The sequence below is a fragment of the Zophobas morio genome, unplaced genomic scaffold, assembly GCF_036711695.1.
Source record: "Zophobas morio isolate AGI-343-1 ecotype UQ-CSIRO unplaced genomic scaffold, CSIRO_AGI_Zmor_V1 ptg000117l, whole genome shotgun sequence".
NCBI classification, from domain to species: domain Eukaryota; kingdom Metazoa; phylum Arthropoda; class Insecta; order Coleoptera; family Tenebrionidae; genus Zophobas; species Zophobas morio.
The window spans coordinates 124,796-146,698 of NW_026972222.1; the positions used below are offsets into that span (position 1 = coordinate 124,796).

A 21,903-nucleotide genomic window follows, 5' to 3' on the forward strand; every position below is an offset into this window, starting at 1 on the left:
CCTCTTGCTTCTGTTTTTAATTTTAATAATGCAATGCTTTACATTAATAATAAACAGGTACACACTATTTATGAAGAAAAAATTCCTGTCAAGTTTATTAATGCACTTAACAGAGAAACTCGAAGTTTTATTAAAAAACAAACCGAATTTGTTAAGGAACTTAAAGCTGCAGGTGGTTTTAAGTTTTTATAGTATTACTATGTAATTTATCAGCTAACTGCATGTTCGTACAACAGTTTTTATAATTCCTGTAACAATAACTGTACTGCCACAATTCTTTAAGTCTAATAATAGAAGCAGCCAATAGCCATAACACCTTAATTTAATTGAAATTGTAAAAATGCGTTACGATTTAATCATACTTGACCAATTAAAAACTTTCATTCTATGCTTACAACTTAGGCTATTGTAGTGAAGGCAAAGATCTTATAAAAGTATTGTGTTATATCTTATTAAAAAGTTTTTTATAAACTTAATAAATTGGTATCAATTAAATATTAATGCTTTTTTACTTAATACTTATAGTAACAACAATAAAAAAGAATACTTAAAAAGACTATGTACTAGAAAGTAAGTAAAAATTAATCATGCACTATACTGGTAGTGCAACCCCTTTGAACGCCTTAATAGGTTTGCTATCTCGTTTTTTTGGTAAACTTTTGTTTGTAAGGAAGAAGATGTAAAACAGTGTAGTATTTTTTTGGTTTGTAATAACAACCAGTAATAATAATTATTAAATTAATTTAAAGGTATGGAAGACCCAACTTTTATAATAAATAAAGATCCTCCCGCTGCATATATTACAGGAAAAAAGGTTTTCTTTTTTTTCTTTATATTTTATGATTGGATTTACAGTCTTTCCAGACTTTTTACGGTCTGGAGTTTACCATTTCAAAAGACGTTATGATACCACGAAAAGGTATGATATTATTGTTTTATAGGTAGGTTGAAATGAAAACCGGACTCATTATGGTGTTACTCTGTTCCCAATTATATAGTTAAGCAGAAGCGTTAATATTTATTTGCGACATTTAAACCTTATTTGGCGTTTACCTATGCTTTGGGTTCAAATAAGATGGATTTGGTATAATTTCTTCCAATTTATTTTTATATGTCTTCTTAAACCCGTTAAATAATCTGGTCCATCTATAATAGTTGCCAAATTAATATTGTACCAAATATCTGCTACTTTTTATTTTTCTGTAGCTGCACATGTTTAATATATCTTTTCTTATATTTCATTAATATTTTTCTATAAAAAAAATTTTAACGAAAGAAACCTTCAATATTTTATTTTTTTTTATGCAGGATCTGAAGTTCTTGTAAAGGCTGCTATAGTAGAGTCGCTTCATTTCAAAGTATATTAATATTATATATAAATATTAGAATTAATATAAAATTAAAAAAAAAATTATTGGTTATAAAATATATTTATAATGACTAATTTTTTTTGTGTGCGAATAAATATAAAATACACCAGTTTTGTATCTTATTTGGTAGCTTATACTTGTGAAGGGTGAATTGAATTATTTATTTGGTTGACTTCTTTAATGATTTTTAATGGGTGGAGGGTTCGATGAATTAAATATTATTATTATTATTTTTATTATTTAAAATTTCATTAAAAAAAATTGTAAATATTCACTATTTTTTGTCTTCTCTTCTTTTTTATATTTAATATTTATATTAATTTATAATTTTTCAATAACTTTTTTATATATTTTTATTTTTGTTTATAATTTGAAAGTTTCATTAAAAAAATATAAATATTCACTTTTTTCTCTTCTTTTTAATTTATGCAGATTTTATTTTTTATATATAAATATTTTGATAACTTTTATATATATTTTTATAGTTTACTTTTTATTATTGTAAACTTTTTATATACAAATATAATATTATTTACTATATATTTAATATATTTTTATTATTTTTTATTTATTATCATTATTATTATTATTATTATTATTACTGTTATTATTATGTTCACTTAATAATTAAACAACTATTATTATATAATAAGCATGAGCCAATCAGAATATTAGATTTAGGGACCGGCAGTGGCTGTATTTTGCTTTCCATCCTCCACTATACCTGCAATTCTATTGGTAAAAAAAATTTGGCAGTTTTTACTTAAATATAAATTATTATTATGAACTTCTCGTTACTTTTATAAATCAATTGATGAACCGGTTCATAAATTTTATTTACATTTATTGGCAAATTGAAAAGTTTTAATTGGCTTAAATTAATTTATAATTCTTTTATTAAAAAATTATTTATTTTGAAATAATCATAAATTTATTGTAGATTAATATTTTTTGAAGATATTACATTTTTTTAAATTTTTTTTTAACTTTTTGCTTTTTACTGCTTCACGCTTAACTTTTTAATTATTTGCGTATAAAAAAATAATGCTACTTTTAAAAATCTATTAAAAGCAAATAGTAATAAAGAGTATTTTAACCCTTTAAGGGCAAAACTCTGGGGCATAAAATAGATTTGTTTTGCGTTCCCTGGTAACTAAATGTTCCACGTTTCTATGTTTTGTTGGTCGCTGCCTAATTCGTTAGAACATGGTACTCAAACTTTCTAGAGATTGTTTCAGAGTTCGAGCCTGTCGTTTAGGGTCATTTTCCATAGGCCTACTCTCGCTGAACCTAGGCGACACGTGGTAAGCATAGTAACCAGTAACCTATAAGGGGTTAAGAAAATTTTTTAACTAAAAAATTATACAATAATTAGTTGTGAAAAGTTTTTACAAAGTAAATTATATTTAATCGGATTTTAAAAAAATATACAATAATAATATATTATACAATAATAAAAAAATACCAAACTTCTTCGAAGTAACACATAAAAGAAACTAAAACTTCAATAAAATAATAGTTTAGAAGTTTTTTAAAGTAAATTAAACTTATTAGAATTATAATTATTAATTACGAAATAACAAAAAAAAATTGTTGAACAGTACAAATATAATTTTTTTTAAAATAATAGTAATAATAAAATTTATAACTAATTAGTGGAATTTTTATTTTATTTATTTTTTATCTTTATATCTTTAATAAACTTTTAAACATATTAAGAGAAATTTAATAATACTTGAACGAAAATTTTACTTAATAATAAAATTTATTTAAATTACTATAAAATTATAATAATAAAAATTCTAAATTAAAATTTTTTTTATTTCTTTAAGAAATTAAAAATAACAAATAAATAAATACTTTAAAACTTTTAAAAATATTATTTAAGCAAAAAATAACCCATAAGTGAATATTAGAGCTTTTTCCTTTTTAAGTAAATCATAATTAATAACATTTCCAAAGATTTTTCAATAAAAGTTAAAAAAAGTTTACTAAAAACGAATATATAAAAATGTTTTAAAGTATAATTTAAGAAACTTTTCCTAACTAAATAATATATAATAAACTTTTTTATCAAATAATTAAAAGAATAAAAAAATATTTTTATTGTTTATGAAAGTTTTTATTGAATATTTATAATAATAATAGTTCAATAAAACTTTTAAAAAAGGCCCTAATATAGTTTAAAGTTGGTAGTTTATACTATAAAGTAACCATTAAATAGGGTCAAAAGTATCGGATTTGCTTATAAAAATTTATTATCTTAATAATTTTTTTCCAGAAAATTTTCAAGAAAAATAATAAACTGACAGCGCATTTTTTACTAGTAAAAAGTTTATTATCATGTTTTTTTATTAAAAAAACTCCAAAGAAAAGGCTTTACATAAAAGATTATTATTATTTTACTTCGTTAATAAAAGATTTTCTATGAAAAAAAGTTTTTTAACAAAACTTCATATATTTAAAAAAAACTTTAAACTTTTTTTAATTTTCTTTAATAATGCATAAATAAAATAATAATTATTAAATATAATAAATATTTTTATATATGAAATTTATATAATAAACGTTATTTTTGTTATTGTAATGAATAATAATATTCTGTAGGAATCGGATGTGATATTTCTGAAGAAGCCTTGCGTATTTCTAAAAAGAATAGCATAAAGCTCGGTAATTGGTTTAAATCAAATAAATTACATTTGGTCAATAAAAAATTATATAATTTATGATATTTAATTGGTTGTTTACCACTTATGTTTTTTATTGGTTAAAAGTTAATCTATTGATTTAATTTTTATATAAATTTTTTGTTAAATTTTTTATGTATAAACTCTTTCTTCAAACTTTAGCTTAATTTTTTTTAAATAATAATTTATTCAGATTCTTTTAATAATTTTTAATCTGGCTATATAAAAAAGGTCAGGAAATATTTATTGATATTTTTTAACCAATAAGAACATTTATTTTTTTCATTTATTAAGTTTTTGTCCTATATTTATAGCTAAATTATTGAGTGGAATATTATACACAACTTTTTATTTGTATTATAAATTAATTTTATGATTTATACTTCTTTGTTATTATTATTACCAAACAATTTTATTAAAGTTTAAAGCTTTTATTATCCGAAAAACTGTTCTTCTTTATTTAAAAGTTTTTTCTGCTTTACTATTATAGTAAAATAATATCTCCTTAACAACAAATTTTTAATTGGACAGTATAATTGTATAATCTATTTTTATTGGCAGAACCATTTGTTTATTTTCAATAGGATATTATCTGCTTTATTATTTTTAAATTTTTTCTATTAGCCATTTTTGATCTTTTATAAGTATTAGTGGATTTAATTGTTTTATTATTTATAGTTTGTAATATTATTAGTAGCACTTTTTTATATTAAATATATATAATATTTTTTAAAATGTACATGAAGTCATGATTTTTCATATAACTTTATTAGTTATGTAATATATATAAATATTATTTATTATTATTGTGTTCAATTTTAAGTAATAATTAAATAATATTATTATTTAAACAATATAGTAATTTTACTAAAAAATAAAAAAAGGTTTGGAGGCGAGAAGTTCATTTATATTATTGGATTTCACGAAAATACACGAAGAAAGCAAAGGAAATGGTTTTACTGTTATAATTATTATTATTATTATTATTATTATTATTATTATTATTATTATTATTATTATTATTATTATTATTATTATGTTATAATTATTATTGTTATTATTATTATTATTTTATAATTAGAAATATTTAATACATCTTTTGATATTATCGTTTGCAATCCGCCTTATCTGGATGTTTGCAATAATCCAAACATTCATGAGCCGCTCTCTGCTCTTGTAATTGGAGGAAAGGGGTTGAAATACTATAAAAACAATTAATAGTTAACTAGTTTAAAAAAATTATAATTTATAATGTTATAAAGTATAAATTTATAAAAAATATTAAAGTTTTATTTTTCTATTATATATAAAAATAAAAAAGAATGAATTGTTATATAAAAATAAGCGAATCGTTAGAAAAGAGGAGAAATTCTTTATTAAAAAAAGGAGGTATTATTATTAAATTTATAAGTTTTTATAATTGAATTCAGAACTTAGTATTATTACTTTTAAATTTAGGAGTTTTCATAATTGAAATTAGAAAAAAAGTTGGTGTAGCTGATATTCTTGAAAAACTTTTTTATGAGCGAAACGGATTCACTATAAAAAAAAGAATGAGAGACTCGTTCGGGTTCGAACGGGCTCTTGTTTTTGAAAATAAATTAATTTAATTAAATTATTTACTGGCAGATCCAATACACAACTTTTAATTTCCTATTTATAATAAAAATTTATTTTAAAAACAAATCGACATAAAAATATATCATTATAATAATTTTTACAGATAGACTCATAACATGTTCGAATTAATTATAATAATTATACATAGCAGACTAACTTGTACGAGAAACTCCATTTATAAATTAACTAAAAAAAGCTTTAATTTACTTGAAACTGGTATACAACTTTTTAATTAGTAAAAGACGAATAATTAAATTTAATTATAATTGCACTGATGTTAAAAAAATTTGAACACTAACACGCAAATTGTTAACGGAAAAATATAGTAAACATAAAAAATTGATTTTTTTTAACTACAAAAAGTTGATTATTATTTTGTAATGGTAATATTTTAATAAATAGAACAGTCATTTAAAATTACTAATAAACCTAAAAAACATCCTTTTTACATATAAAAACTAGTATGCAACTTTTAATTAATCATTTTTTAAACTTCAAAAAATATATAAAGAAAATAAAGTTTCAAAAATCTGATATATAAAAACAATAAGCACCAACAAGCATTTATAATAAAGAAATTACTATAAATTAATAGTATAAAATTTTTTATATATTTAAGTTCTTATGATTTTTTTTTAAGGATAAAATTATACGAATTAATTAAAAATTAAAGAAAATCATTAAACATTAAAAATAAAGATAAAAACTACAAGCAAATCAATTACAAAAAAACTGAGTAAACTCAAAAGAGTTCAAGACTATTTTTTAATCAAAAAGTTAATTAAGATAAATTTCTTAAAATATATAAATAGTTTATTGGAACAGTCGATAAATATTTAATAGTTAACACTAAATGATCTTTAATATAGACAATACTTGTATGTAACTGTTTAATTAATGATGGATTTAAATATATATAATATAAATTTAATAATATATAAACGAAGTTAAACAATAAAAAACAATTCAAATACACGAAGTCCAATAACTCTTGTAAAAAATTAATAAGTAGAGCATTAAAACAGGCGCGTAAATTTAAACATTTTTTGTTGCTAGGCAATTTAACCTGATTTGGAGTTTTTTCAAAAAAAAAATTGCGTAAAATAATTTTTATTCTAAATTTACAAAAAGTTAAGATAAAATCAGTGGAACATTCTTATTAGTAAACATTAAGCAGTTATATTTTGATCTGGTTTAGAGTTTTTTAAAAAGTAAGATTTGCTGAAAATAACTTTTCAGATATTTTTAAAATATAATACGAAATTTATAACTTTATATAAGTCAGCAGAATGTTTCTTGTTACTTAACAAGCTATTACATTTTATCCTGGTCTAGCGTTTTATTTAGAAGAAAAATATTACAAAAAACTTTTATAACCTTTTAAAATATTCAGAATTTATGAAAATATATGATGTAAGTAAAGCATATTTTTTACTTAGCACTAAGCTGTTGAATGACCTGGTTTAGAGTTTTAAAAAAAAAAGTAAAAAGTTGTTCAAGAATACTTCCCAAAAACTTTTAAAATGCCTAGAATTTATAGAAAAGCTCAATGGAACGTCTCTCTACAAAACAATAAGCTGTTAAAAAATGGCATGGTTCCAGTTTTTTAAATTAAAAATACTTAAAAATATAACTTTTATGACCATAACTTATATAAAGTCTTTATATAAAATAAGTTGAATATTTTTTTACTAAGCATTAAGCTGATAAAATTTAACCTGGCTTAGATTTTTTAGAAAAATATTAGTAAAAAAACTTTTAAAACCCTTGAAAATATATGGGGTTTATAATAAAAACATAAGATTAGTAAAGCATATAATTTAGTTAAGCTACTTAATTACTCTACCGATATTGACTACTCTAAAATTTGCAGATATTTAAAAGATATTTTTCTAGACATTAACTGGTTATTATTATGTTTAGGTAAAACATAAACTGAAGTATTACGTTAACAAGAGTTCACAGAGTATTTTTGTCATCAGGGAAAGAAGACATTTTTAATATATATATTTTTGATAAACAGTTTATCTAAACCTAGCTCATTAATGTTGCAGAAGTCAAATTTAGTTATAATGGAGAGCGCTATATACTAGGTACATACACTAATCTATTACTCTCCTTACCCAGCCTTACATTAGAACGCTAACTATATATAAAGAGTAAGCACTCCGTTCTACTTTAGTAGAACAATTAACTAACATTTCTAGTGTTAGTTCGTTATTGTGTTCTACTAAAGTAGAACTTTTTTAGCAAACTGCTTAAGTAGTTAAGTGGTAGAACAAACGAGTACTGTATCTAGAGTGAATCGTGGCGCACGAAAACTCTTGGTAAGTGCAATAGGATTGTGATTTCCAAAAATACTGCACGCAAAGGTTGTATAGTTGTGTTGCCGAGGGGCCGGAAGAGGTTTTTTGTGCGGGAGGCCGCCCTAAAAATGGTTGCGCGGAGTGTAGTAACCTGAGGGCTTTATGTTGGTTAGCAAGCAATCCAATATTTATTTATAGTCATTTAGTTATGCACCTTCTACTTAAGCCTTTTAAATGATAAAAATAGAAATTTTAATTAAAAAGTATTTAAAGGCGTCTTACGAAGTAAATAACTAAACTTAACATCTCTTCAAAATTTTAATGTAGATGAAAATAACTCTTTCTTGGAATGTTAAATAGTTAGCCTGAATAATAACAAATTAATCTCCCAAAAGTTTCTTTTTAATTGATGTTTCTTTTTAATTGATTTATGAAAAAATAATAATTTGTTTCTACATATTTTAACGGAATTAGAATTTAAGCTTAACAATTTTATTTTGTAAGGACTTATTAACAGGACAAGGTTAACTTTCTCTCGACAGTTTATAAGTATATACTAAACTTCATATACTGTATGTATTCCATTATATATTAGTTTTTTAAGTTTTCTTTGTTATTTATTTTTTTTAGAACTGAGTAGTAAGTATTAATAATATTATTTCAAGTTATTTTCCTACTTAAGTAGAAGTTTGAACTACACAACAAGTAAAATATATTTAAATACGTTTATACGTTTATACGTTTATAAAGGACTTTTGTGTAAAAAATAAGAAAATAACTTGTTAATCTTTTACTCACATTAAAAATGATATATATTTTGAAACTTGAAAGTATATGACGTACAGCGCAATCTTATATTGCCAAATAAACTGTAATTAAAATCGTTTTACTACATTTTTATAGCTGTAATATTTATACTCCAGGTAAATATTACTTGTTAACTTTTACACGCAAGAAATTTATCTTTAAATATATATTTAAATAAAAAATACGTATATTTATTTAATTATTTATACATGGCGTTTCCAGGCGCACAAACGAGTTAAGTACGAATACACGAACTCTCAAACAGGTTTTCAGTCGTCCACGAGTGAAAGTAAAACATCTTCACGTGCCCTTCACGTTCAATTTAAACCCCCATCTAGCTTTCAACCGTCATGCTAAGAGTGCGTCGCGTGCTCGGTTGTATTGTGCACCGCCACGCCTCGTGAGTTCTTCCGTTTATAGGCGATTAGCATGTCTAGCAATTGGTTCGTAGAAGCGACGGCGTCATTTTTAAAGATTGTGGTCCGCAGCTCCAACTGTAGTTCTTGGTGGACTGTACCTGCGTACTAACCATGGCGGGTATGTTAAAAGACGCAGCAGTTTATTGTGTCGCACTTGAAACGAGGACGTTATTGATAAGTCGTAGACCCAGGCAGGGGGGATGCTTATGTCGTTATCTGCCGAATGTACAGCTCATGAAGACTAAGCTTAATGCGCAACAGAAGTTTACTTTTGCTGCACAATAGAGGATTTATTATCTGGGTCGCTGCCTTGTCTATCTTCTCCACGTAATTTACATGTGGACTCCGCGACAGCTTAGAATCTATAGCGAGTCCTATTTTACCTGAGAACACCACGGAATTTCCATGCCTCCGTTATAAATTAAAGGTGTCGGCAGCGCATGGCGTTTCTTCGTTAAATTGGCGCCTTGCTCTTTGCTGCGTCAATGGAGAGGTTCATAGACGGCATCAGCTAGTAAGCGCGTCGAGCTAAAATTGTAGACGCTCATATAGTTAGATGCGTGACTTTGATGATGATTAAATCATCGTATCATTGGCATAAATGGCGACCAGCGTGTACAGGTGAGCCTAGCGGCACTCCCCTTGTGAGATAGCGAGATCTTGCACGTTAAAGAGCCGATCGTTTGAGTACAATTTGAGAACTTTTCGAAGACCACGCGGTACCTACAGAGCATGTAGCATGCTATACAGGCAATTATGCCGTCTCGTCCAAAAACCTTCTGAACATCAAAAAAGACCGCGCCTCTGACTTTCTTAAAATTAAAGGCTCTGGCCGTACACACCGTTAGGCGAAGAATTTGTTTGGTCGTGGGGTATTCTTGCGAAATCCAAACTGAAACACTGGTAAAATTCCACTAGTGTCCGCAACTGTCTTCAAACGATCAAGTGTCAATGCTTTAGTTGCGAAGCTTTGATGCCAGTTGCAGTGTGTTTGGCAACATCACGACAGCCCAATATTCCTTCGCTCGGGGAAATAGTCGAAGGTCAATACCGAGTTGGCGAGGCTACATAGATGACTTTTAGCAGCCTCTTGCAGCTGCTTTAACACCAAGTTAGTGAGCCGGTAAGACCATGCTTTTCTCTCGGTAGTAACTGATTTTTTATTTGACCTCACCTGTAGTAAACAACTCCCGATATTTAGTTGTGTCTCAAGATAAGATTTGGCACAAGGGGAGCGTTACCAACGCTTGAGGGGTAAAAATACATTTATTTATCTTTAATTAAAGTTCCTGCTGCTCGATCGAGTTAAAACTTCGAATACTCGAGCGCTCAATCAAGAGTGATCGCAGATATATTATAAATAGCTCAAGGTATCATTATTTTTTTAATTAACAAAAAAAAAAAACTAGCGCTTACGCGGTCACGTGGGCGGCGATAACATGTGCCATCCCATGTATCTTAAAATACGTTCGCTCACCAACAGGCGAGTGGTATGCCTGGTTCTGGTAAAAGACCACGGTATGGCGTTGGAAGATTAGGTTTAAAGGGTCAAACTGGTCTCCATGAAGAGCATCACTCCGCAGAGACCACGGCGCCTTTGTCAGAACACGCAGCAATTTGTGCTGTCGAACTTGAAATGCCGACGCTTTCAGAGTGGAGGTCGTAGGCCCAAGCAGCAGACGCGTATGTCATTATTGGCTGGGTGTAAGGCATTTGTTGTCGATGATGACTCCCAAGTATCTTGCTTGTGAACACCATAGAATCTTCACGCTATTAAAGGTTAAGGACACAAACAAAGGGACACGTTTCTTTAAAATTAAATTACTTTGCTCTTCATCGCATTTATAGTAACCTTCCAATCACGATAGCAAGAGCTTCAAGATAGTGCTGTAGATGCTTGCATAGCAAGGCTGGAGAGGAATATACAGTCGAAACGTCAGCGTAGAGGGCGATTCCTGTATGTGGGTCGGACGGCGTAGAGCATGTCGCTTTTGTAAAATTGCAAATAAAAGGGGCTAGAGAAGTGATCCCTGAGGGGCCCCTGCCGCCAGAGATCGAAGCTTCCACTGTGTATCTCCCATGCGCACGCAGAAGGCGCGGTCATTCAGATATGATTTCAACAGATATGAGAGGCTGACGGATAAAGAGCGCAGCTTGTGTAGCAGACCTCCTTGCCAAACTTGATTAAATGTCTTTTTAATGTCAAGGAAGACAGCCCTCTGTCTTCTTATGGTTAAAAGCGCGAGTGGTACATTCAGTTAAGCGGAGGAGCTGCTGGGCCATTCAGTGCCCTTACCGAATCCAAACTGAGACACTAGTAAAACTTTCCGAGGGTCAACGGCCCCTTTAAGAAATATTCGCAGAAAAATGGCATCACCCACTGTGCGGCAGCTGAGCGTAGGCTAATGGTCGGTACTTGCTAGATGCTGATTCCGGTTTAAGTGTTTTTGGTAGCATCACAATGCTCGCCGACTTCCATCGGACCAGTAAGGCGCCAATGAGTATGGAAGATTTTTATATGGATGTAAAGATAGTGCATCCCTATTTATGGCATTTTCTTCAACAGCTCATTAGTGATGCCATCGGGGCCAGACCCTATTCGTTTAAGTAGCACTTCGACAATTGCTTGCACCTGGTCAACCTTAAGTAAATTAAGTAATTTGCAGTCAACGGAAAGGGTTAAGCTCAGCTTAGGAAAGGTAAAAATACATGACTTAGAGCGCAGACATTTATACATTTGTTACCTATTTGCGTTTTAACTATATTTCCTCTAATAAAATATTACTGGTTAATGTACATCCAATTAAAAGTTAAATTAGAAGATTATGTATACTCTTGTAAAAACCAATGAAATCATAAATAAACATCAAATGCGTGTGCGCGCAAGCAGCGGTAAAACTATAAAACAATGTACTTAAGAGATTAACATCTTTCGAGTGTAGTACGAATTTAGTAAAGAGTTCCATTCCTACCTTTCTTCTTTTATAAATAAATTAGGAGCTACTGTTAAATTGTAAGAACTACGCGAAGTAACTGTGATTGAATTGGATTTATTATCTTATTAATAATGGCAAAGTTTAGATTGAGTTTTAAAGATTATTGGTTTATCTTTTACTCGCATTAATGCATTTAAAAATATATAACGTACAGCGCAGATTTGTTATGTACTTTTTAAAAAAGGTAAACTGCTTAAGTGGTTTTACTGTTTACTAATAGTCGTAATGTTTATACTCGAATTGGTAACTCCAAAACTAAAAAATCTTAGGCTCTCCTTTTAGAGAAAAAACTATTTTGTTAACTTATTTAAGATGGTTAACTATAATGCTTTATTCTCATTTATTCTATTTGAAATCAATATTTAGCACAATAAAGCAATTTACAATCTTTTTTTTTTTTCTGGTTAAACGAATTTTGTTAGACCTCATTTACTAGAGAGTTTTGTTTTATGCATTTGGATAAAGTTTAAATTTTATTAACCACGTACACAAAGAAAAAAGGTTTTTCATTGTTACGAGTAATTATTATTATTTTGTCTAATTACAAGTTGCTCGTTGGCTAGTTATATTTAACAATATCGCCTTGTCTATTTTAAAAAAACCCTCTAACTCCTGCAATCAAGGGCGCTTGCTTACAACGCGCTTAACTTTGGTGCGGTATCGGTAATTTCTATTGTCTATGTTATGCATTAGAAAGCCTGCCTTTATGTTATTGCAATTCTCAAGTTTATTATCCCTTTAAGAATTGTTTCTCATAGTCAATATGCTATAAATATGTTTAATATTTGTGATAAAAGTATAAAAATAAATACCTCTCCGTTAGATTTTTGCTTATTTCGGGTAACTCTATTTACTAGAAAAAACTTTTAGCGTACAGCATTGTGCCTATTTTTTTTTTTAAAACTAAGTTAATATTTAAAAATTATTAATATATTTTAAATGAAATTAAGTATACAGCATTTTTTAAATCTTTTATTATTTAGTAATTGCAAGTTTACATCAAATGAAAGAGTGGTTGATAATAAGGTGTATTCATTTACTTATATAAATAAAGTTAAGCACTTTAACATTAATTAAATTTGCAGTTTAAAAAATTAACTCTATTATATAGAAGAATAATAATTTGAGTAGATATCGCCGTGAAGTAAATTGTAGATTGAGAGTTCTTCGACTTGACAGAGGAAATTCTTTATTAAAAAAAAAGAGTTATTGATAATAAATAGTTTATTTTGTGAGCTAATAACTTATTAAAGAAAAAAATTTTATACAATTGTATTTTTTTGGTTATTTCCTAATACCAGTTTGATACTTTTTTGAGAAGTTCGTTTTTAAAAGTAACTTTACTTAAGAAACAATTCTTTATATAATAAAAAATAATTCGTGTAGCTAAACAACTTTTTTTAATTAATAATAAATCTACGTTTTAGACTTTATTCTTTTGTTAGCACTAATTTTTATTCAAACGTAGTTAACTTATTTTAACCTTAATCTCTAAGAAAGTAAAGAATACATAATTTCTATTACATTAATAATCTCTTGCATAACTTAACTAATAAAATTTAAATAAAAAAAATGAATAATAAATTTAATATATTTAACAAACAAATAATAATGTGTATTATTAATAATAAAATTGCTAACAAATATATATATCATAAGTCTAAGAAAAATGACAACTTTTAGGAATGCCATAACTAAAATAACTTTAAATAAACATAAAAATGGAGAAGTATTTAAAGATTTCTAAAATCGGAGAAGGTCGTTTACTTTTTACTATAGTAAAACTACGAATTAATTATTATTACAGGGACTTATGGAATTGTGTATAAAGCTCAAAATACAGAGAGTGGAGATGTGGTAGCGCTAAAAAGAATAAGATTAGACAGTGAAGATGAGGTTTATATTTTTAAAAATTCGTTTAAATACTTAATATATTCTAATAATTTTAAATAAATTTCTTTTTGTGTAGATTTTAATTTATGATTTTTTAATTAACTTTTTATATCACAAGTTTATATGTTACCAATTATAATTAACTTAAACGTGATAAAAATTCCAAAACAGTAAATTTTAGTTAATAAAATAAGTTCTTAAATGTTTTCTAGTTAAATTTTATAAATTTAATTTTTTTTAATTATAATAATTCATGGTGTAAAATTTTAGAAAAAGAGATATTAAAATTAAATGCCTAAAGGGCGTTCCTTGCACTGCCATACGCGAAATTTCTTTGTTGAAAGAATTAAAGCATCCCAATATTGTTAGATTGTTTGATGTTCTTCACACGGAGAAAAAATTAACGTATGTAAATTATTTTTTTTTCCTTACTGACTCGATTAAAAATTTTAAAAAAAGATTTACAATTTTTTTAAAAATTTCTCTAGATCCTTTTTTTTACTAGTATACATCTTGTATATGTATTTTTTTAGACTCGTTTTTGAATATTGTGAACAAGATTTGCGGAGATTTATGGATGCTTGTGGCGGTGAAATTAATTATTTGCAAGTTAAAGTAAATATAATTATAATTAGAGTAATATATGTTGTTGTAATAAATTAATAACCGTTTTTAATATCTAATTAACTGAAAGTAAATTAAATTTTATATTTATAATTTTATTTTAAAATTTTGATGCCTTCTTTATGCAAACACTTTAGTAAACATTTAAAAATTAAAAATTTTATTTTGTTAGTCGTTTCTTTTCCAGTTGCTTCGGGGCGTAGCCTTCTGCCACGAGCATCACGTGTTACACAGAGATTTGAAGCCTCAAAATTTACTAATTAATAAAGTAAATTTTTACTTATATATGTAGTTGAAGATAATTAGTAAACTTTTGTGATAATTTTTAAATAATCTATTTGTTATTATTTTTTATATTTAATAAATTAAATTTTTTAAAAAAATATAGAATAATGATTTAACAATTTATTCTTATGATATTAAATAAAATTATTATTATTTTTTTACTATAAATTATTTTAATTTTTTTATTTTAATTTATTTATTCAAATAAATTTATTTAATTATTTTATTATATAAATTATATGGTGTAAAAAGTTTATTAAACAAACTATTTTGAAAAACTTTAATAAATAATTATTTTTTTAAATCAACTAAATTAATCAAAATATTATTATATAAATTTGAATAGTTAAAAAAATTTATAAAATTTTTTCTTTCTTTAATGTTTTTTATTTATTCTAAATCTTTTTTTTGATTTTAGATTTTTAATTGGGTTCTTTTAGTTTTTAAAATTTTTATGTAGTTTAAAAAATATATTAAAAGTTTATTAATATTTTAAGAAACTTTATTTCATATTTAATAATTTTTTCGTTACAATAAATTTTTTATAAATTATTCATTTTACTTAATAAGTTTTTTATATGGATTTATATAGTAAACGAAATTTATTAATTTATCTTTATATTTATAATTTTTATTTTTATTTTTAATTACGTTTAAATTTTTATATGAAACTATGAATTTGACTTAATTATTCTAATTAGTTATTGTATGTTTTATATTACTGTAGAAAAAAAAAATATGGTAAACATTAATTTTTGTTAAAAATTTCAGTCTTCAATATTTTTATAAATTTTTGAAATTTTTTTTAAAGAAATTAATTATACTATTTTGATTTTATTAATATACATATTTATATAGTTGGAAGAATATAGAGAACCTTTATTATTATATTTTTCTAAAACTTTAATTCTCATTATTTCTATTTTAAAGTACATTTTAAAAAATTTTTAAAAAATTGTTTAAATTAGTTTAAATAGTTTCTTTTATAAATTTATATAGTAGTGAAATTTAGAAAATTTTTATTAATAATTTATTTATTATTTTTATTTCATACTATATTAAAATTTTTAAAAGGAAAAAAGAACTGTGATCAACATAATTTAATTGGTTTTTTATATAATTTAGTAAATTTGTATACTTATTTAAAAAAATATTATCTTCCTTTACTTTTCTGTTTGAATTTGATTATTACTTTTACGTAAAGTTTAAAAATTTATTAAATTAATTTATCTAAATTTAAAATTTATACTTGTTTTAATGTTTTTGTTGGACTTTGCCTTCGACCAACTTAAGACTTTCAATTATGATCTAATTAGAGGGTTATTATAATTTTAGATCAGTTAACAGTCAACACTAATTAAAATTATATATATTCACAAATTTTCATATAGAAATTTTAAAGCTAATTTGCTTTATAAAAGTAAAACTTTTTGTTTTACAATAAAATGTAAATTTATATTAAATGAAAAGTTTATTGTTATTTATAGTAAATCTTTTAGAAGTTTTTATAAAAGAAGTGCATGAATTTTTTATTTAAGAAACTTTAATACTATAAACTGAATTTACAATATCGATTATGAATTATAATTTTAACTTTTACTTTATTTCAATAAGAAAAAGTTTTTCTCTAATTGTAAAAATTTATGTTAAAAGTATTAATAATTGAATAATAATAAGTAAAAAGCAGTTAACAAAATATTATTTTTATTAAATTTCTATTAAAATTTAGTAATACACCAAAAAAAAAGTAAAGTTTTTATATTTATAGTATAGCAGATTTTAAAAGTTAATAGTATAATCCATGTTAATTCTTTTTTCTAAACTTTTTATAAAGAATCTTTAATACTTTTTAGTGTGTATAATATTTTTCATAAAGTTTTCACTTTTCTAACTAATATTCAGCTATTATATTCTTTTATTGTTACACTATTTTTTCTTGTTAAACTTTTTATATGGATAATATTATTAGGTTTGGTGATTTTTAAATCTAATACGCAGCGGTCTTATTGGTCAATTTTCTACACTATTTTTTAAATATTCCAAAAGATTTTTTATAATTCAACTTTTTATAAGTAAAATATTATTCTCTAAATTTATAATTTATTTAGCAAACATTTAGCGATTTTATTGGTCTATTTACACGCTATATTTTTTATTTACCTTTAAAGTTGTTTATTTATAATCAAACTTTTCATTTGTAAAATGATATTCATTAAATTAAATGCCTTTTTTTTAACAAATATGTAACATTTTATTGGTTCGCTTTCACACCTATCATTTTTATAGTACGGAGAGCTGAAGCTTGCAGATTTTGGACTTGCCAGAGCCTTCGGGATTCCCGTGAGGCATTACTCTAACGAAGTTCTTTTATTATTATTATTATTTTATTTCTATTATTATAATAATAATCAATCTATCATTTTTATATAAGTATATAATAATCTTTATACTTCTTAAGTCTTAGATTTATTTGAAACAATGTTTTTCTTATTTATTTATTTTAAATTTAAGGTAGTAACTTTGTGGTATCGTGCACCTGATGTTCTCTTAGGCTCCCGAAGGTTTTAGAAAATATTATAATAATAGTAAGGTGTTTATATATATATATTTTGTAATTTAGATATTCCACTCCGATTGATATATGGTCGGCCGGTTGTATATTTGCTGGTACTTTTATTATTATTATTATTATTATTATTATTATTATTATTATTATTATTATTATTATTATTATTATTATTATTATTATTATATTATTATTATTATTATTATTTAGAAATGGCCCAGGGAGGAGAGCCGCTTTTCCGTGGCGCCACTTCGTACGATCAAGTAAATTTATGCCTATTTTAATTTTTTAAATGAGTATTTATAAGTAAATTTATTTTAATACGCAATAAAAAAGTTATTGAGGATATTTAAATTGTTGGGAACGCCCAGCAACAGCACGTGGTTTGGCGTTAGTGAACTTCCCGAGTGGAACGTATAATTATTACTATTTATATTATATAAAATTTATATTACTATTTATTATGGTATAACTTTATTTAATAATGTTATATTCAAAGTCATTCACGAAAAAGTATACCAAATATTGAATACATTTTTATAAATTTTAATAAATTATTATTAAAGTATACGTATTTATATCATAATTTTCCTTTTTCTTATATAAACTTATTATTAATATAATTTCTTAATGTATACAATTTTATTATAATACTTTTTTATATATATATACACTTTATTATTATAATTACACAAAGTGTACATATCATTTATGATAATAATTATATTTATTGTATAAATACATTCTTATTATTTAAAGTATACATTTTTTATTATTATCATGCTTATATTATTATTCAAAGTATATTTTTCTATATTGAATAAATTTCTTATTATTATAATCATATAAAATATGCATATTTCAATAATTATTATTATTTACAGTAAATATACTTCTGAAATTGTATAGATATATTATTATATTTATTATCTAAAATGTACACATATTTCATTATAATACTTATTTCTTTTGTACGAATTAATTATTATTAAAAGAGTATTTATTTTTTACTTATTATTATATTATAAATTTATTATTTTTATTGGAAGTGTACATATTTTTAGTATAATACATATTTATTGAAAAAATAATATTATATTATTATTGAAAGTGCCCATATTTTTTAATTACTTATTTTATTGTATAAGTAAATCATTGTTAAAATTGAACGTATTTTTATATAGTACTTTTTTATTAATAAATATATTATTATCAATGAAACTGTACGTATTTTTATTTTAATACTAACTTTTATTGTGCAGATATATAATATTATTAATTTTATTATTATTATTAATTTAAGTGTACTTTTTTTTATTATAATACGTATTTTTATATAATTATTATTATCTAAAGTATACATAGTATTAATACTAATTTTCATCATATATATTTATTATCATGTTTGAAAGTGTACATATTATTTATAATATTTAATATTGTTATTATTGAATGTTTAATTTATAACTGCATTTATGTTTATTGCTAAAAAATAAGTCAATTTTAAATAAATTCATTTCTAGTTTAAAAAGCTACAAGAACTACAGCTAAAAATCTTTTTACAAAAACTTAAAAGTTTTATTAAAGATGCGTACATAGCACCAATTTTGCACTTAAGTCGCCCCGAAGAGTAGAAAATGACACTCATTTCAGCACTTGATCGATAATTGCTAACGGCCAAATGCGCCAATAAGAGACAGCGCTACCATGCATAGCACCAATCACACGACTGAAGCCATTGAGCTCATGATAGAAACTGTCACCATAGTTGTTTACTTTAAATAAAAAATTTATAATTTTAGAAAAAAAAACTTTTAAAAAGTTTTTTCATAATTAATTATTTTTGTTAAATTTATAAAAGTTATTATAATTATAAATAGTAAAACTTCTAAATAAAATTTTAATTATTTTACAATTGTTAAATTTTTAATAAAAACTTGTGATAATTATAAAAAGTTGGTTTTATGTTTTATTTTAATTATTAATTAACTTGTGTTTATTTTATAAAAAAATTAATTATTGTTATATTTTTTTACAAAATTATTAATACATTTGTTAAAAAATATATGAAAAGTAAACCTTCATAGTTTTTTTTATAAAAAATTATTAATTTGTTCAGTTTACGTTCTGAAATAAAAAAACTTTAAATTGTTTTAATATCGAAAATATTTGTGATTTTTATTTTATAAATAATTAATAATAAAAAGTAAACTTTTATAATTTTTATTGATTGAATTTACGAATTCTTTTTTTGTTAGCCGGAATTCCCATTTTACTTGCCTCAACCGCTATCCATCCCCACTTTGGATGCAGCAGGTATCGATCTTCTCTCGAAAATGCTCGTCTTTGTACCCGAATTTCGGATCTCTGCGGAAAGTGCGTTGGCGCATCCTTATTTTCATGACGTGCCAGAGCAAATAAGAAATATGTGTTAACAAGAAAAAAAAAATTAACTTAATAAAATCTAATAATTAGCGATGATTAAAATAAAAATTTAACGTATTTTTCTCTAGATCAAGTGTTTACCAAAAGTTTTATTGTAAAGAATTGAAATAGCTTAAATCTTTGTGAATTTAGTCATTTAAAAGTAACACGCTCTCCGACGGAGTAGAAGAGGGAGAGCGATCTATCTGTTCCGTAGAAGAAGAGTATTTATACTTTAAAGGAAGAAATACAGAATGGTGAGCAGACGTAAAAGCACCTGCTGTGACACGTGACGCCGCCCCGTAAAGCACATGGCCCTGTGCTATCAAGGCATATGTGTGGCACCTGGTTTTGATCACGTGATTTATCAGAGTTAACTCTAACACTCTCAAAGCGTGATGATAAATTTTTCGTTTTCGAGGAAATTCTTGGTCACTACACAGTTATCCCTAAGTTAAACTACTACTATCCTGTTAAAAATAATCCTTCCATCAGCAGAAGTTAATGTTAGCTTCCTAAGAACCAATGCAATGGTGTATATAATAAACTAAAAAAATAGAAATAAAAAGTTATTCAATGCTTTGAAAGCACAAAAATTATAAAAGCTCCAAAGCTACCCGATTAGTGGGACCAAGCACCCGACAAGCAAATTAAGAATAAAGAAGGGTGCCATGCGCACACTTCCCCCTTGTATAACAGTTACGAGTATTAAATTTTTATTGTTATTCCTTAAATGGCGCCATCGTAAATAGTGGTTAAAAGTAGTGCATATAAAACACCTAACGCATGAACAAGTTTTTTAAATATTTTTTTAATATATATCAAATAATACCGCTCTTTGTAATGGCTATGAAGCCCCAACCAGAAAACGAAGAGCAAAAAAAAATTGATATTTTGTGGGGTGCTTGTCGTCTCTATTTGTATCTATAGGAACCATGTAATCAGGCTTATATAAATAATTCTTATAGTCAACTCTTAATTATAATTAGAAAATTAAAAGCTGCTAGTTATCGTTTCTTTAATGTAAACATAAAATTAATAATTCATTGCTTGGGCTTAATGCTATTGTCCAAATACCTTTTTCCTCGTTATGTATTTACCTTAAAGTGTATTAGGTAGAATCACTACTAGACTAGGTAAACCCATAGTCTGTGAGTCAACCCATCCCTGGATGGCATGCTGTTGCTCACCTATGATAGCATATGCGTATATATACTCGGTAACAACAATATTTATATAACATGTTCCCCGTGAGCGTGATTTTTAACCAGCCCCTATTAAAGAATATTTACATCTCCTCTAAAGTTCGATAATTTAATATATGGTTTAGAATCATACTATTGGCTAGAAAACGAAACATAGAATTATAGCCATTAATTATAAGAACAGTTTAGACCTGTAACGTTCAGACTCCCTTACGAGCAGTTATCTTTTCAAGCGTCTCACCAAGGTTTTAAGCAGGGTCAACATATGATCTTATTAAGGTCTTATCATTACAGGAAAGTAATTTAGCGGGAATAGCTGAGCAATATAGGGAGGGTAACCCCTAGAGAAGGGCTAAAGAATATTGAGTTTTTACTCCTTTTAAGAGCAACTATATTTAGCCGTGCCAGACAACATAGAACTCTCCGCAGTTATGTCGAACCGCAATTAGAGCTTGACTAAGAAAGATACCATATTTACAATTCGTCGGTCCGTAGCATTTATAATACTACTAGCTATAGATACAAAATATCTAAGTTTAAGAAAATAAAACAGGACCACATGACCAGTCAAGGTTAACTAGTTCAATATGTGAGTCCATCATACCGGAATTGAGAGTTATCGACGTAGCTCAGCGGTTAAAAGCATTTGACGCCCATACTTAAGGTCGTAAGTTTAAAATGCCAATCGCTAGAAGAGCCAA

General features: G+C 25.3%; 2 protein-coding genes across 2 annotated transcripts; both read left to right on the forward strand.

The window, feature by feature from the left end:
- The first annotated feature begins 99 nt into the window (after window positions 1-99).
- LOC135144997 (bifunctional methyltransferase-like) lies at window positions 100-5,667 on the forward strand. The gene is made up of 11 exons (XM_064077117.1): window positions 100-172; window positions 526-630; window positions 750-814; window positions 865-919; window positions 1,309-1,358; window positions 2,024-2,108; window positions 3,978-4,040; window positions 4,942-5,010; window positions 5,139-5,250; window positions 5,379-5,446; window positions 5,516-5,667. Exons 2-11 carry the CDS (start codon window positions 588-590, stop codon window positions 5,665-5,667), a joined length of 762 nt encoding a protein of 253 aa, XP_063933187.1. The 5' UTR covers window positions 100-172; window positions 526-587.
- Window positions 5,668-13,882: 8,215 nt separating this feature from the next.
- On the forward strand, window positions 13,883-20,008 carry LOC135144988 (cyclin-dependent kinase 5 homolog). Its single transcript, XM_064077109.1, has 11 exons — window positions 13,883-13,963; window positions 14,013-14,101; window positions 14,400-14,503; window positions 14,632-14,713; window positions 14,895-14,990; window positions 17,294-17,368; window positions 17,519-17,568; window positions 17,628-17,674; window positions 17,784-17,836; window positions 17,910-17,987; window positions 19,832-20,008. The coding sequence occupies exons 1-11, from the start codon at window positions 13,927-13,929 to the stop codon at window positions 20,006-20,008; spliced, it is 888 nt and encodes a 295-aa protein (XP_063933179.1). The 5' UTR covers window positions 13,883-13,926.
- The last annotated feature ends 1,895 nt before the right edge of the window (window positions 20,009-21,903 follow it).